Raw genomic sequence first — 17500 nt, forward strand, 5'->3', positions numbered from 1 at the left:
ATACATACATATACTGCACATAAATACGCACACACATATACATAAATACATACACACAGAGGCACACACACACATTTACAGTACACTGTATATATTACTAGTATATAATAGTACACAACTAGATAGTAAAGTTTGAGACCAAACGTTACGGTGGCTTGAGAAAGCCTGTTGCAAGTAGTTTATTTAGTTTGAAAAGGTATCAAGTTGGCTAAAAGAATGTTTAAGATCCCTGCAGTCAACAATATAACCACATTAAATACTGAAACAAGCCAGTGAAGAGCTTTAAAGTTGATCCTGTGTCTGTGGTTGGTAATAACAACAATACTAGCATGAGTTAGCATGATTCTAGCACAAATTAGCCTGATTCTAAGAAATTAGCATGTTATTAGCACGAATCTAGCATGATTTAGCATGTTGTTGTCATATTTCTAGCATAAGTTAGCATGTTGCCAGCATGTTTCTAGCATTAACATGTTGTTAGCATAGTTTTAACATGAATTAGCATGTTTTTAACAGAAATTAGCTTGTTGTAAGCATGATTCTAGTATGAATTAGCATGTTGTTAGCATGGTTCAAGCATGGATTTGCATATAACTAACATGATTCTAGCATAAATTAGCATGTTGTTAGCATGAATTAGCATGTGCTAGTATGTCACTAGCATGTTGCGCTATGTTTCTAGCAAGATTAGCATATCAGTAGGATGTTTAAACTATTAGTATGTGTTAGAACAGCTAGTCACAGTCTATGGGACAGTTGCTAGGGTGCCGTAAGTGGTTGCTAGGGAGTGGCTTGTAAGTGTAAAGGTCATCAGTGATTGGCTGCTGGTTAGTCTTGAGTTAAATGAGTCCAGTTAGAAGTCTGTAGGACAGTCTGATGCAGAGTTATGAGCTCACAAAGTTTGACCCAATGTTAAGTCAATGGGACTTTTGAGAATTTTCTGGGTCGTTTTTCGGAAAACCCAAAGTCGGATCAGTTAGAAAAGATATAGCAACCCGAGTCAGACCAGTTTGAAGGTTTGACGAAAGTTTGAAGTATGTAGCTTGAAAGGCCTAGGAGGAGATACACTTAGAAATTAGTCTCAGAAGAAGAAGAAGAAGAAGAAGAAGAAGAAGAAGAAGAAGAAGAAGAAGAAGAAGAAGAAGAAGAAGAAAAACCACCAAACCAATTCAAGAACACACTCAGCTGCACATAACCTAATTACTCACCAAGCGTCTGGATAAATGCACACATGTAAAACTCTAACCCTTAATGCAATGCAGGGCACTCTTATGAATGTAAATCCTCCTCTATTATAATGTTTACAGACACTAATGAACACACACAGACTGGTGTTTAGAGCAGAACTGCTTCAAGGTCACGGTGTGATGGTGCATTCTGGGATATGAAGTGAATCAGCAGAAACTGGAAATGAGGATCTGGTGTAAAAGCTCAGAGGAAAAGATCGATCGAGACGAGGAGGAGGAGAGGAGAAGAAATAATTCCTCCTCAATAATTCACACTGCTGGAGAGTGCAGAGACACTCTTTATTCTCTACATTACACTTCAACATGGAGTTTATTCTCAACCTTTCATTTTTGCATTCTAATTTAATTTACTATATTAACATTTAACATATATAATATTAATATTAACATTATATATATATTATTTAATTTAATCTATTATTTCTACATTTTCCAAAATAAGTTTTCCAAAGAGATTAATTTCTGCATTTTATTAAAAAATAACTTTTCTCTTTGGAATTTACTGAGTATTTCCTCAAGCTTTTATTTCAAGATTTTTCACTAAATGTAATCATTCTCAAATATGATCCAGCAGCTTCAGCTCTCATTCCTCTCAGTTTATCTCAGTATTTTCTTTAGATGAATGACAGAAATGAATGGCTCTCGAGGTCAAAAACCGTATAAACAATTAAGATGTGTACATTTGTCTATATATTCACAGCAAAACAATAAAAGAAATGCTGCAAAGCTTGCCGTAAATCTAGCAAAAAATCTGATTTTCTTTCACAAAATCCTGGAGGTATTGATATATGAATATCAGCATATTAGACTACTGATATCGTGATATGAGATTTTTGTGGTTGATTTTATGTAGCGTGTTATGTATAGTCCATATATTGTCTGTATGCATCCTGTTGTTCTCAGTCTGATTATATGGAAAATATTATTGTAAAGAACTGTCAAAATACACTAACATGACTGACTTGTTTTGCTACTATTGATTATTTCCACGTGCCAGAACAATACTAAACTAGCTGCGTTATTCAATCATCATCAGTTATGTGGTTGTCCCACCCTTACACACCCCAATCATCATCAGTTATGTGGTTGTCCCACCCCTACACACCCCAATCATCATCAGTTATGTGGTTGTCCCACCCTTACACACCCCAATCATCATCAGTTATGTGGTTGTCCCACCCCTACACACCCCAATCATCATCAGTTATGTGGTTGTCCCACCCCTACACACCCCAATCATCATCAGTTATGTGGTTGTCCCACCCTTACACACCCAAATCATCATCAGTTTTGTGGTTGTGCCACCCCTACACACCCTAATCATTATCAGTTAGGTGGTTGTCCCACCCCTACACACCTTAATCATCATCAGTTATGTGGTTGTCCCACCCTTACACACCCAAATCATCATCAGTTATGTGGTTGTCCCACCCCAACACACCTTAATCATAATCAGTTATGTGGTTGTCCCACCCCTACACACTCCAATCATCATCAGTTATGTGGTTGTGCCACCCCTACACACCTTAATCATCATCAGTTATGTGGTTGTCCCACCCTTACACACCCCAATCATCATCAGTTATGTGGTTGTCCCACCCCTACACACTCCAATCATCATCAGTTATGTGGTTGTCCCACTCCTACACACTCCAATCATCATCAGTTATGTGGTTGTGCCACCCCTACACACCCCAATCATCATCAGTTTTGTGGTTGTCCCACCCCTACACACCCCAATCATCATCAGTTATGTGGTTGTCCCACCCCTACACACCTTAATCATCATCCGTTATGTGGTTGTCCCACCCCTACACACCTTAATCATCATCCGTTATGTGGTTGTCCCACCCCTACACACCTTAATCATCATCAGTTATGTGGTTGTCCCACCCCTACACACTCCAATCATCATCAGTTATGTGGTTGTGCCACCCCTACACACCTTAATCATTATCAGTTATGTGGTTGTCCCACCCTTACACACCCCAATCATCATCAGTTATGTGGTTGTCCCACCCCTACACACTCCAATCATCATCAGTTATGTGGTTGTCCCACCCCTACACACTCCAATCATCATCAGTTATGTGGTTGTGCCACCCTTACACACCCCAATCATCATCAGTTTTGTGGTTGTCCCACCCCTACACACCCCAATCATCATCAGTTATGTGGTTGTCCCACCCCTACACACCTTAATCATCATCCGTTATGTGGTTGTCCCACCCCTACACACCTTAATCATCATCAGTTAGGTGGTTGTCCCACACCTACACACCCCAATCATCATCAGTTATGTGGTTGTCCCACCCTTACACACCCTAATCATCATCAGTTATGTGGTTGTCCCACCCCTACACACCCCAATAATCATCAGTTATGTGGTTGTCCCACCCTTACACACCCCAATCATCATCAGTTATGTGGTTGTCCCACACTTACACACCCCAATCATCATCAGTTATGTGGTTGTCCCACCCCTACACACTCCAATCATCATCAGTTATGTGGTTGTCCCACACCTACACACCCCAATCATCATCAGTTATGTGGTTGTCCCACACCTACACACCCCAATAATCATCAGTTATGTGGTTGTCCCACCCCTACACACTCCAATCATCATCAGTTATGTGGTTGTCCCACACCTACACACCCCAATCATCATCAGTTATGTGGTTGTCCCACCCCTACACACCCCAATCATCAGTTATGTGGTTGTCCCACCCTTACACACCCCAATCATCATCAGTTATGTGGTTGTGCCACCCCTACACACCCTAATCATTATCAGTTAGGTGGTTGTCCCACCCCTACACACCCCAATCATCATCAGTTAAGTGGTTGTCCCACCCTTACACACCCAAATCATCATCAGTTATGTGGTTGTCCCACTCCTACACACTCCAATCATCATCAGTTATGTGGTTGTGCCACCCCTACACACCCCAATCATCATCAGTTTTGTGGTTGTCCCACCCCTACACACCCCAATCATCATCAGTTATGTGGTTGTCCCACCCCTACACACCTTAATCATCATCCGTTATGTGGTTGTCCCACCCCTACACACCTTAATCATCATCCGTTATGTGGTTGTCCCACCCCTACACACCTTAATCATCATCAGTTATGTGGTTGTCCCACCCCTACACACTCCAATCATCATCAGTTATGTGGTTGTGCCACCCCTACACACCTTAATCATTATCAGTTATGTGGTTGTCCCACCCTTACACACCCCAATCATCATCAGTTATGTGGTTGTCCCACCCCTACACACTCCAATCATCATCAGTTATGTGGTTGTCCCACCCCTACACACTCCAATCATCATCAGTTATGTGGTTGTGCCACCCTTACACACCCCAATCATCATCAGTTTTGTGGTTGTCCCACCCCTACACACCCCAATCATCATCAGTTATGTGGTTGTCCCACCCCTACACACCTTAATCATCATCCGTTATGTGGTTGTCCCACCCCTACACACCTTAATCATCATCAGTTAGGTGGTTGTCCCACACCTACACACCCCAATCATCATCAGTTATGTGGTTGTCCCACCCTTACACACCCTAATCATCATCAGTTATGTGGTTGTCCCACCCCTACACACCCCAATAATCATCAGTTATGTGGTTGTCCCACCCTTACACACCCCAATCATCATCAGTTATGTGGTTGTCCCACACTTACACACCCCAATCATCATCAGTTATGTGGTTGTCCCACCCCTACACACTCCAATCATCATCAGTTATGTGGTTGTCCCACACCTACACACCCCAATCATCATCAGTTATGTGGTTGTCCCACACCTACACACCCCAATAATCATCAGTTATGTGGTTGTCCCACCCCTACACACTCCAATCATCATCAGTTATGTGGTTGTCCCACACCTACACACCCCAATCATCATCAGTTATGTGGTTGTCCCACACCTACACACCCCAATAATCATCAGTTATGTGGTTGTCCCACCCCTACACACTCCAATCATCATCAGTTATGTGGTTGTCCCACCCCTACACACCCCAATCATCAGTTATGTGGTTGTCCCACCCTTACACACCCCAATCATCATCAGTTATGTGGTTGTGCCACCCCTACACACCCTAATCATTATCAGTTAGGTGGTTGTCCCACCCCTACACACCCCAATCATCATCAGTTAAGTGGTTGTCCCACCCTTACACACCCAAATCATCATCAGTTATGTGGCTGTCCCACCCCTACACACCCCAATCATCATCAGTTATGTGGTTGTCCCACCCCTACACACCCCAATCATCATCAGTTATGTGGTTGTCCCGCCCCTACACACCTTAATCATCATCAGTTATGTGGTTGTCCCACCCCTACACATACATGCCAATCATCATTAGTTATGTGGTTGTCCCGCCCCTACACACCTTAATCATCATCAGTTATGTGGTTGTCCCACCCCTACACATACAAGCCAATCATCATTAGTTATGTGGTTGTCCCGCCCCTACACATACAAGCCAATCATCAGTTATGCGGTTACAACGTTATAACAGGGAAAATGTATCTGTAATTTATCTGATTACTTGTTACTCAAAAAAGTAATTCTGTTAGTAACATCCTTTAATTATGACACGGTTATTCTCATCACTGATGGCCTGTAGTGTGTATTGTGTAGTTGTGTGTTCTGCACCTTGCCGCTGCTACTGCAGGTGGAGGTGAGTGCTGTGTGTCTCTGCTCCTGATGTTCCTCCAGCTCAGCCTTCAGATGCTCGATGTGCACCAGATACGCCTGTTCCTGAGCCTCACGACTGCTCAGCTTCAGCTCCAGAGCCTTCTTCTCCTTCTCCAGCAGATAAAGCTGAGCCTTCAGCTCCGCCATCTCCTCCTGACAAACACACACACACACATTAGGATCCCAAAAACAAGTCAAAATGACTCGCCCTACTCTAAAAGTTGTAATTTTTCCAATTTTTCCCAAGTGATATTTAACAGATCAATTAAATTTGCACAGTATTTCAACTGCGTGATGCTATCATGTCAATATGGTGCAAAATCTCTGAGGAATATTTCCAGTAGCTTGTCTAATCTACGCCACGAAGGATTAAAGCAGTTTTGAAGGCAAAAGGGGGTCCAACCCAATACTAGTAAGGTGTACCTAATAAAGTGGCCAGTGAGTGTATATTAGAAATGATGCATCATGATTTAAATGTAACTTGCAGCCTATCCAGTGCACACTTTTAAAACCACAGTGCATCATAAACTTTTTAACCAATGCACCGACTGATTCAGGGAATCTCGCCACGGCTAATCTGATGGTCTGCTGTGCAGCGCTTTATCTGTTCCTCTCCTGCTTTATCCATCTGTGACCTTCAGCGGCGTGTGAGATGCGTGTGTGTTTGAGATGATGTGAATCTGTTCGGACACGATGAGAGATGATTTTGATATGAACAACCCAGATGACATTTCTCCAGCAGATTATTGTGAAAGACTGAAGAATGACTGACCTTCAGAGACTGACACTATCAGTCACATCACAGCCAGAGAAATAACACACAGACGCAGCTGCAGTGTGTGTGTTTACGTCTGCCGTATTCAACTATTCTCAGCTGCAGGTCATATTTCTCTATATATACGGTGCATTCTTGGTTTTGTGCAATGCATGTTCATGGTTGGACACTCTCAAGACATGCAAGTGAACTAATATGGGAACACTTTAGCTTAACAGTTTCCACTATTATTACCCACCTATTATTATTATTGGCTGTTTATTATCAAGTATGATTTTATGATCTAATCATAATAACTCTTCTCTAATAACTGATTTCTTTGACAGTAAATAATATTAGACTAGATATTCTTCAAGACACTAGTATTCAGCTTAAAAGCTTAACTAGGGTAATTAAGGTAAAGTTAGGGTTTGTCCTGGAGACAATCCAAATCAAATACTGCTTAAGGGGGCTAATAACATTAAAAACTGCTTTTATTCTGACTGAAAAAAACTAATAAGACTTTCTCCAGAAGAACAAATATTAGAGGAAATACTGTGAGAACCTCCTTGCTCTGATAAAGAGCCCCTATCATGATGTTTTGAATATGACCTTCAATACAGTGTGTTTCACAGCTCTTAGTGAATGAAAACATCCAGGGGTGGATTAAATCTGAAAGTGCACCGTGTTTAAAAATATTGATTCAATAATGAAAAGTCGACTCAATAAGTCGAATAAAGCCTAGTTCACACTACAGGATTTTAAGCCTGATTTGAGCCCGACTTGGAAGTTAACGAGCTTGCCGACAGATTGGGAAGAAATCTGCGGGTGCTCGGCGCTCGCCAATCTTTATGTGTGAACTACTGAACAACGCAATCAAAGAGGCTCGCCGACACCTCGCAGACGGAAATCCAATATCTAGCATGCGGAATATTCCAGAGCAGTCAGCCGACTCAACCCCACGTGCGGTCAGATGTAGTGACGAGCTGCAGCCAATGAGAGAGAGCAATGAGATTGGCCAGAATGGGCATTGATACACTCGCTTCATTCTGCGTTACCACAGATACGAGAGTAGGCTATATTAACAGGGGAGATAGCATTCTGTAACTATTAGAATCCCCATACTGCTCATTCTGACCGTTCTCATATAAAACCTCATATTGTCAGGTCATATTTACATTCAAAACTTCTTTTGAGATATTAAAATTAAGCTCTGAATGTCTGTCATCAGATATGAAGACACCATTACTCTAAAAATATAATCTTTTTTTTGGTAATACAGCCTATAACTATGTAGTTAAGAGACTAGAACACGCAAAGGTCTGACCTCACCTTCATTTTCACTTTCAAACAGGAGCTATTTCCCGGCACAGAATATGCTGTTGAAAGATATATCTGTATATATATATATACACATGAGGTGTGGTCAATTTTCAAAATAGTTCAACTTTTACCACTGTGTGGATAAATACTGAATGTGTGTCGCTGTTATTACGTGGAGTTAGGGTTAAGAGTGGAGTAATACGGTGGTGTTTAACTGCAGTGCTTTAATGCACTCCTGCATTGGGCTCTCACATACTCTGTGCTACTTCATAGCCTTGGTGGGCTTTTCTCTCTGTGTCACTCTGAACGCAGTCGACCAATCACAACAGACTGGGTCATTGGACCAATCGGCGCAGATTAGCATCGCACTAAGGAGGCGTTTAGGAACAAAATCCTCTAAAGGCTTGTTAGTCTGCATTATTTAGGGCCAGTGGAGCCGGGAACACTTCCCAAAAGACATTAGAATTTGAACGGCATCTGCGCTTATGTTAGTCTGTTTTTATGATTCCCGAGGTTTCCATAATCCTGGACCAGGCCGTATCCAGAGCAGCTGCTGTGGTGGTCATGGAGGGGTGGAGAGCATGAGACTGCTCCTGAAAGACCCCAGTAAATAATACTAATAATACTAATCATTTTGACCAACTGTAAATGATGTCTGTTAAACACGTCACAACAGTCTTGTGAAAGTAACTGTATCTGAGCTGTGTGAGTGTGTGTGTGCACCTTCATGGCCATGAGCTCCTGCATGAGCACAGCGTTCTCCAGGTCCAGTCTCTGCGCGTCTCCCCCGCCGCGGGCTCTGAGTTCTGGGCTGAGCGGCTCGATGTGGACGCTCTCCAGATCCAGCATGGTGAGCTTCACTGCCGCACGGTCGTTCTTCAGCTGCTGCACGTAATCCTTCAGACGCTGCTCGTCCTCCTTGGAGAAATCTGTGTCACAGCTGCTCGCCGTGGAGCTGGTGGTGCTGAGAGAACACACACACACACACACATACAGGTGAGATTCAAAATTCAATAATAATCCACACATACACACACACGCACAAAATAAAATAAGTCTCATACACACGCACACACACTCATGAATACGCGCATGTGTAAAAATACACTAATAATTCTCACACACACACACACACACGCACGCACACACACATACTGGTCCAGGTGGTTTATTGGGACTTTTTCCCCCAGCCAAGTTGCATGCTGGTTTATGGGGACTCAGCTTTCCTTTTGTTTTATAGATTAGTCAGAAATATTCAACTTCTCCATATTGCATGGGGGAAAATTCTGACTACCCAGAATTCAATTCTTCTGAAAGAGTCTGGAAATATAAAGACATAACAACCTACAATAAGGTGGTGACCGGGCAAAACTGAGCATTTCTGAATTAATCATGTGTTATAAGGACAGCCACGAGTGTTACAGATACACACTAACAACTCTGTATTATGAGGACAATCAGTGTTTAACTGGTCTTCACAAACACACACATTGGTTTTGTTGGTTTACAAGGACTCTCCATTGGTGAAATGTATTTTATACTGTAAATATAAACTAATAATATGGCCTTAATCATAAACCTAACCTTCATAGGAATCCTGGGTCAAAATTTGTATGATTTTCAAGTGTTTTGAATTACAAGGACACAAGGCAAGTCCTTGTAAACTAACTCAATAGAGTATAACTAGTTCATACCAATGTCATTATACAAGAAACTGTCCTTGTAAACCACATAAACAAGCACACATACACACACACACACACAGTACATGCACAAAATGAACTAACAATATACACACAGACAAAAAATAGACAAATAATTCACTGATACACACACATGTTAGCAAATGACACAAATAATTCACTGATACACACACACAGGTGAGCAAAATACACGAATAATTCACTGATACACACACACGTTAGCAAAATACACAAATAATTCACTGATACACACACACACATGAGCAAAATACACAAATAATTCACTGATACACACACACAGGTGAGCAAAATACACAAATAATTCACTAATACACACACAGGTGAGCAAAATACACAAATAATTCACTGATACACACAAAAGCACAAAATAAACAAAGAATACACGCATAAATGCAAAGGCACAAGAAATAATTCACACACACATACACATACATAAAATAAACACACACAAAACAAACTAAAAATTTAAACACACACACAGGCACACAAAACAAACACACACACAAAATAAACCAACAAATTCATAGACGCGCATGCACAAGCACACACGTGCATAAATCATAACAGATACACGCATACACACACACACACACACACACACACAGATGTGCACGCATACATATGCACAAAACCTACCAACAATTCACACAAGCATGCACACACGCACATCCACGCACATGCACACACACACACTCTCAAAGTAAAAAAAAAACACACACACACACACACACACACGCACACGCACACGCACACGCACACACACACACACACAAATAAAATCACACATGCATAATTTGCTCATACACACCCCCCTCCCCACACACACAATTCACAGCTCATGTTGTGTGTTATGCATTGTAAAATATGAACATTCAAATATTTTAATTATTCTAACTGGTTATTTACCACAAGCCACTGCATTTGCCACTGTATTTGGCATTTACGTATATCTGTATTAAATGAACATCAACAACATGATCGTTTGTTAGCTATTATTAATAAAGATGCATTACAGCACATATAGACAATACCAGCAGATCTCAGATCACACAGTTATCCCTCAATACAAACCAGGTGTGTTGTGTGCATGTGTGTAGCGTATCCGCAACACTAGTTTGGCCTGTATGAGTGTGTTGAGCTGCAGTGACAGGAGTGAGGAAGAGTTACTGATGCTGCAGAGAGGCTTTAATCATCATCAGTGTGAACGAGGACACACACACACACACACACACACACACACACACACACACACACACACACACACACACACAATGAAGCGTGAAAATGACTCTCCCTCCCTCAATTAGCAAACCCCGATTACACTGACAACCCCAATTACCTCCATCTGCACTGACACACTCCTGACACACACATGCATGCACAGACCCACATACATACACACAGTATTAGTATTATATGTTGCATTTGATTATAAATAGGGCGGCACGGTGGCTCAGCGGTTAGCACTGTGGCCTCAAAGCAAGAAAGTCACTGGTTCGAGTCCCGGCTTGGTCAGGTGGCATTTTTGTGTGGAGTTTGCATGTTCTCCCCGTGTTGGCGTGGGTTTCCTCTGGGTGCTCCGGTTTCCACAGTCCAAACACATGCGCTATAGGGGAACTGATCAACTAAAAGCATCCACTGTGTAAAACATATGCTGGAATAGTTGGTGGTTCATTCTGCTGTGGCGACCCCTGATAAATAAGGGACTAAACTGAAGGCGAATGAATGAAAGATTATAAATAACACTATATATTTTTTATTAACAGGAAAAAGGATAAAAATGCTTTATTTTTTGTAATTTCCCATTGGGTTAACACAGCACAACTCGTGAATGACTGTAAATGAATTCAATGCTTTTGTTAAACTCATATAAAACAATCAGCTGGACTGGAGGATGCAGAATTTAATCAGTTTTTCATTTCAAATAATAAAAGTGTCAGAGAAATGACAGGAGACGTCAGAGCACATCACCCCCACTGTCACATGCAATAAGCTGTGTGTGTGTGTGTGTGTACCTGTGGCAGCCAGAGGTGGGTAGAGCATCCAAAATCTATACTCAAGTAGAAATACAAGTACTTGTGGAAATTTTTACTCAAGTAAGAGTAACAATCTTAAAAGTTACTCGAGTAAGAGTAAAGAAGTATCTGATGATAAAATTACTCAAGTAAATAGTTACTAGTTACTTTTTATTTTATATATATATATATATATATATATATATATATATATATATATATATATATATATATATCATATTCTTGTTTTATATTGGATAAAATAAATGCAGTTTTTAATGTTAAATACTTAATCAATATTGTTATTTAATATTATTAGCCCCTTAAGCAAATTTTTATAGTCTACAGAACAAACTATCATTGATGATTTGCCTAATTACCCTAGTTAAGCCTTTAAATGTCACTTTAAGCTGAATACTAGTGTCTTGAAGAATATCTAGTCTAATATTATGTGCTGTCATCATGGTAAAGATATGTGTTGTGTTGATAAAATCTTCTTTCTGTTAAACAGAAATTGGGGAATAAATAAGAGGGGGCTAATAACTCATATATATTCAATCATATAGCAGCAGTTTCTTTAGTTAAAAACAAATTTAGTTATCCATTAATCTTGTTACCATTAATAAGGTTCAAATTGGTATCATTTTAACCCTTACCCCTTCGTGTTCTCTCAGGTTGGAGCTGTCATTCATGTATATGTTGCAAAGTCAGCTCGATGTCCAGCGTCGTCACATTATCAAACTATTCTTGTTGACATCTTGGAGTGAAAACACAGACTGAACTTGAGGCTGCGGGTGACTGGGTCAGATAAACTCACTGCACAGACAGCGTGACCGTCCTTCTCAGAACCACAGATGGCTATGGCGTGACCGCAGTATAAACTCGCACGTCTTCCTCGATTTCAGACATTATTCTAACACAGGTGCCCACGCTCTAACCGAAAGCGGGGACGCGTCTCTATAGCAACCACTCCAATGCGGCGCCTCGTGATATTTGCAAACAAGTCATATGAATCTTCTTCATTATCATCTGACAGTAACGGAGGAACGCCACCAAATGTAGAGAAGTAAGAGTAACGCTTTCTCTCTAATAATTTACTTGAGTAAAAGTAAGTCTTTCAATGTACTCAAAAAGTACGCGTTACCCAGCAATTTTACTCAAGTACATGTCACGAAGTGTAAATGAAATGTCATTTGTTACTACCCACCTCTGGTATTTGGTATCAAACACACAGTATTTGATTGTTTGAAGTACCCTGCTGAAAATTCCAGCTTAAACCAGCCTAGGCTGGTTGGCTGGTTGACCAGCCTGGTTTTAGAGGGGTTTTGGCCATTTCCAGGCTGGTTTCCAGCCATTTCCAGCCTGGTCTTAGCTGGTCAGGCTGGAAAATGACCTGCTAAATCCAGCTAAAACCAACTTGACCAGCCTGGTTTAAGCTGGACATAGCTGGTTTTGGCTGGGCTTCCAGTTTGGGTAGGCTGGTCAAGGTAGTTTTAGCTGGTCATTTTCCTGCTTGACCAGCTAACACCAGGCTGGAAATGGTCAACCAGCTAAAACCAGCCAACCAGCCTAGGCTGGTTTAAGCTGTTTTTTTCAGAAGAGTAGTCATTGTGATTTGGTGTGAGAGGCCCTTTAGTTTCATTTACATTCATTTGATCACATCCGTTTATGTGTGTGTGGTGTTCAGTGGGTGAGGAAAGTACACAGACCCCTTTAAATGGTTCACTCTTTATTATATTGCAGCCATTTGCTAAATTCAAGCTCATGTTTTCCTCATGAATGTCCACACAGCAGTCCATACTGACAGAAACACACAGAACTGCTGACATTTCTGCAGATTTATTAAATCAGAAATCTGGAATATCACATGAGCCTGAGTAGCAGGAGCCTCTAGACCAGGGCTACTCAGTTACAAATTCAGTGGGGCCAGATTGTCAAACCAAGAAGGTTAGCTGGGCCTGTCATTTTTGCGGCAAAGCAGCTCGTAATAACAAATTTTACAACCAACACAAACAAATGTATTGAAAACATGAGGTTTATTCGATGTTTCTCATTTAACTTTGGTCAGTTTGCAGACCAAACGGTGCATACATAAAGAGCTGACTTAACAGAATCTGAGGGCGTACTCACACGATGCAGTTGCCTTGAACTGGGCTGTAGGGAGGGTTGTACCAATGATTCACTCAGCAGTCAAAAACTATTCAACGTAGTCTTCGGACGTCAGATTTGGTAGCTGAGCTAAACCAGACAGTTACTAAAGTGCAGAGTGCTCAGGTGCTCAGGGCCGAATGTTTACCTTCCAACAAGACGATGACCCTAAACACACAGCTAAAATAATGGAGTGGCTTCATAACAACTGCGTGACTGTTCTTGACTGGCCCAGCCAGAGCCCTGACTTAAACCCAGTTGAGCATCTCTGGAGAGACCTAAAAAGGCTGTCCACCAACATTTACCATCCAACCTGACAGAACTGGAGAGGATCTGCAAGGAGGAATGGCAGAGGATCCCCATATCCAGCTGTGAAACACTTGCTGCATCTTACCCAGAAAGACTCACAGCTGTATTAGATCAAGAGGTGCTTCTGCTAAATACTGAGCAAAGACTCTGAACACTGAGCACCATGTGATATTCCAGATTTGTGTTTTAATCTGCAGAAATGTCCACAGTTCTGTGTGTTTCTGTCAGTATGGGCTGCTGTGTGGACATTCATGAGGAAAACATGAGCTTCAGTGATTTCAGCAAATGGCTGCAATATAACGAAGAGTGAACCATTTAAGGGGGTCTGAATACTTTCTGTACACACTGTATATGCGTGCAGTGTGTGTGTGTGTGTGCTTGCGTGCAGTGTGTGTGATCTTGTCTGCAGTGTGAATGTGCAGTGAGGATGCGTGCAGTGTGTGTGTCACCTGGTGTGGCTGTTGGAGGACAGACTCTCCCAGGGCTGAGCGCTGCATCCGGTGACAGCAAACGCAGCGCCGCAGCTTCCGTCCAGACGCGTCAGCAGGTCTTTAGCAGCGTTTTCTGCTGTTTTCCTGCTGTCGTGAGCCTTCTTCAGGAGCTGACTGATGCTCTCCTCACCCGCATGCTCTCCTGCACACACACACACACACACACAGCTCAGCAGAACTACACACCCTCACCAGCAGATTATCCAGTGGACTGCTAAAGCCTTCATTAAACACGGCACTGCTTTTCTTCATGAGAGTCTTTGTCTTGTTTCTAGTATAAATATCTAATAATTCATCAATCAAGAAGCATTTTCTAGCAGGGTTCATAAATATTTCTACTACTAGAATTAAAAGACTTTTCCAGAACTTTCAAGTACATTTCCATAACGTAATGTTTCATGTAATGACTACATATACATGATAAATAATAAGACAATCAATGCTGTTCAAATGTATTACAGCATATTATAAAACACGCAACAATATATTTGGTTTAAATTAGTTTAGATATATATATATAAGATTTAGATAATGCTTAAACAGCACTAACAATGTGAGCAAGTTTTTGGTCAAGGACAGAAAAGTAAAGACAACTAACCTATATTCAAGTTATATTCTGCACAATACATGGTTTCAGCATCGATATCGCAATGTGTGCATCTGCAATAGTCACATCACAGGATATGCAGTGTTGAGTTTAACAGAGTTGAATCACAATAGAGTAAAAGTTTATCATCTACATGCATTTTTAAAGAGATATTTCACCATTTTCATTACACGCTTCACTCGTTTCAAACATTCTTTCTTTAAATGAACACAAAAGCAATCTAATTGAATAACTCCTGTAGTACTGAAACAAGTGAAGGGTGAGTAAATAGTGAGTGCAGTTTAATCTTTGAGTGAACCATCCCTTTAAGGCCTGTGACTGTGTGAACATTTGAATATTTCACTTTTTAAAACATCCGGCCACAAGAAATGTTTTAATAACAAAGTTTTATTAATAAAGCTATCGTTATTAATAAAGATGAAATGATATGCAATGTAGACTATGCAGTGTTGATTATTCAATATCTGTACCTGAATAGTGAATACCTGAACACTATCATTCACTTTTACTCTATTTTATTTATCTATGCTTGTAATTGATTTGAGATATATTATTGGAGATTCACTCCTCTACAAAATCCCCCCAATCAATCCAAATAAACCTGTTAAATCATCTGGTGAAATAGTATTCACATCTCAATATACATCACAGAAACACTAAATATGGTCATGTCAGATTTTTCCAACATCGCTCATCCCTAATTCAACTAGACAGACATTTGTTCAACTAATTTCCGTGACTTTTCCAAAACTTTGTGGGGTTTCTCTGTTTTTCCAAAACTTTTCCAGGCCTGAAAAATGGTGTGTCAAAATTGCATGACTTTTCCAGGTTTTCCATGACCGTATGAACTCTGTTCTAGACAAGCAAACATATCTTTACTTGTGTTTAGAAATAATATGTTTCGTTTACTACAATATTCTTGATTTGCCTCATAGTGTTGTAGGATAAAGCTGAAGAGAGCAGTGTGTGTGTGTGTGTGTGTGTGTGTGTGTGTGTGTGTCACTTTATCATTAAACGAGAATAAACAGAGGTGATGGTCTTCAGCCATACTCATAACGTTAAGGCCTCTTGCCTAGATTTGGGCTGCTTATCTGCCTTCAGATCCCCCCGTGTCCACAATCTGGGTGTCATCCTTGATAAGTCATTGAAACTAAAACAGATCAGTTCAGCTATTGGATCCAGCTTTTATCAACTCCATTTGGTGTCTAAAGCCAAACACTTGTTAAATCCCACCACTCTACAGATGGCTGTCCACGCTTTCATCACATCACGGTTAGACTACTGCAATGCACTTTACTGTGGCATGTCAAAATCCCTAATTTCTCGCCTTCAGTTGGTCCAAAATGCTGCTGCTAGATTTACTTGTAACAGCAGAAAATATGAGCACATTACCCCTCTTCTAAGAGGCCTCCATTGGCTGCCTGTCCAATTCAGAATTGATTTTAAAGTGCTTTTACTGGTGTAATAAATCCCTTCATAATCCAGCCCCATCATATCTCTCAGAGTTATCATTTTTACACTCCTGTGAGATCTCTTAGGTCAAGTGATCAGAATCTTCTTTCAGCTCCTCAGTCCAGGCTGAAGTGTAGAGGGGACAGAGCTTTCTCTGTGGCGGGTCCTCGGTTGTGGAACACCTTGCCCCTTGAGATTAGAATAACTCCATCATTATCTATTTTTAAATCACAAATGTACCTGTTCAGCTTGGCTCTTTACGATTATTTTATTATAGTCCTTTCCACTGCTACATGTTTGCATGTTTTCAGACGTTTCCCTTGCCTTATTTCCATGTATTTATATTCCGTCTTTGTTTTTACCTTGTCTTGTACAGCACTTTGGTCAGTCTTGTGACTGCTTTTAAATGTGCTCTCTAAATAAATGAACTTGATGTGCAGTGTGTGTGATGCAAAACAATATCGGGTGCTACTTTGTACAATTAATTTGACTTGCGTAACATAAATGGCACAGTTACTTCTGAGCCAGTTCAGAAAGCAATTAAAAGAATGAGAATAATGCAAAATGCAATAATTAAATATAAATGCAAAACAGAAAATAAATGCATCATTTACATATGCATATTGAAATAGAGCACCGACCAAACACTTCAATGTTATACTGAGTATTGTGGCATCTCTAGTTGCTATGCAGTTGCTAGG

The 17500-nt window shown here is 40.8% G+C and overlaps 1 protein-coding gene across 1 annotated transcript in view; it reads right to left on the minus strand.

Annotated features, from left to right (window-relative positions):
- The window catches only part of mcc (MCC regulator of WNT signaling pathway), a 160034-nt gene that overhangs the window by 9008 nt on the left and 133526 nt on the right, over nucleotides 1-17500 (minus strand). The window contains exons 14-16 of the mRNA XM_056457218.1: nucleotides 14699-14882; nucleotides 8777-9017; nucleotides 5935-6129 (exon numbers count right to left, since the gene is read on the minus strand). Of these exons, the coding sequence (XP_056313193.1) occupies nucleotides 5935-6129; nucleotides 8777-9017; nucleotides 14699-14882 (620 nt within the window). The remainder of the gene's footprint in view (nucleotides 1-5934; nucleotides 6130-8776; nucleotides 9018-14698; nucleotides 14883-17500) is intronic.

This window comes from Danio aesculapii, chromosome 5 (genome assembly GCF_903798145.1).
Source record: "Danio aesculapii chromosome 5, fDanAes4.1, whole genome shotgun sequence".
In the NCBI taxonomy this organism is placed as follows: domain Eukaryota; kingdom Metazoa; phylum Chordata; class Actinopteri; order Cypriniformes; family Danionidae; genus Danio; species Danio aesculapii.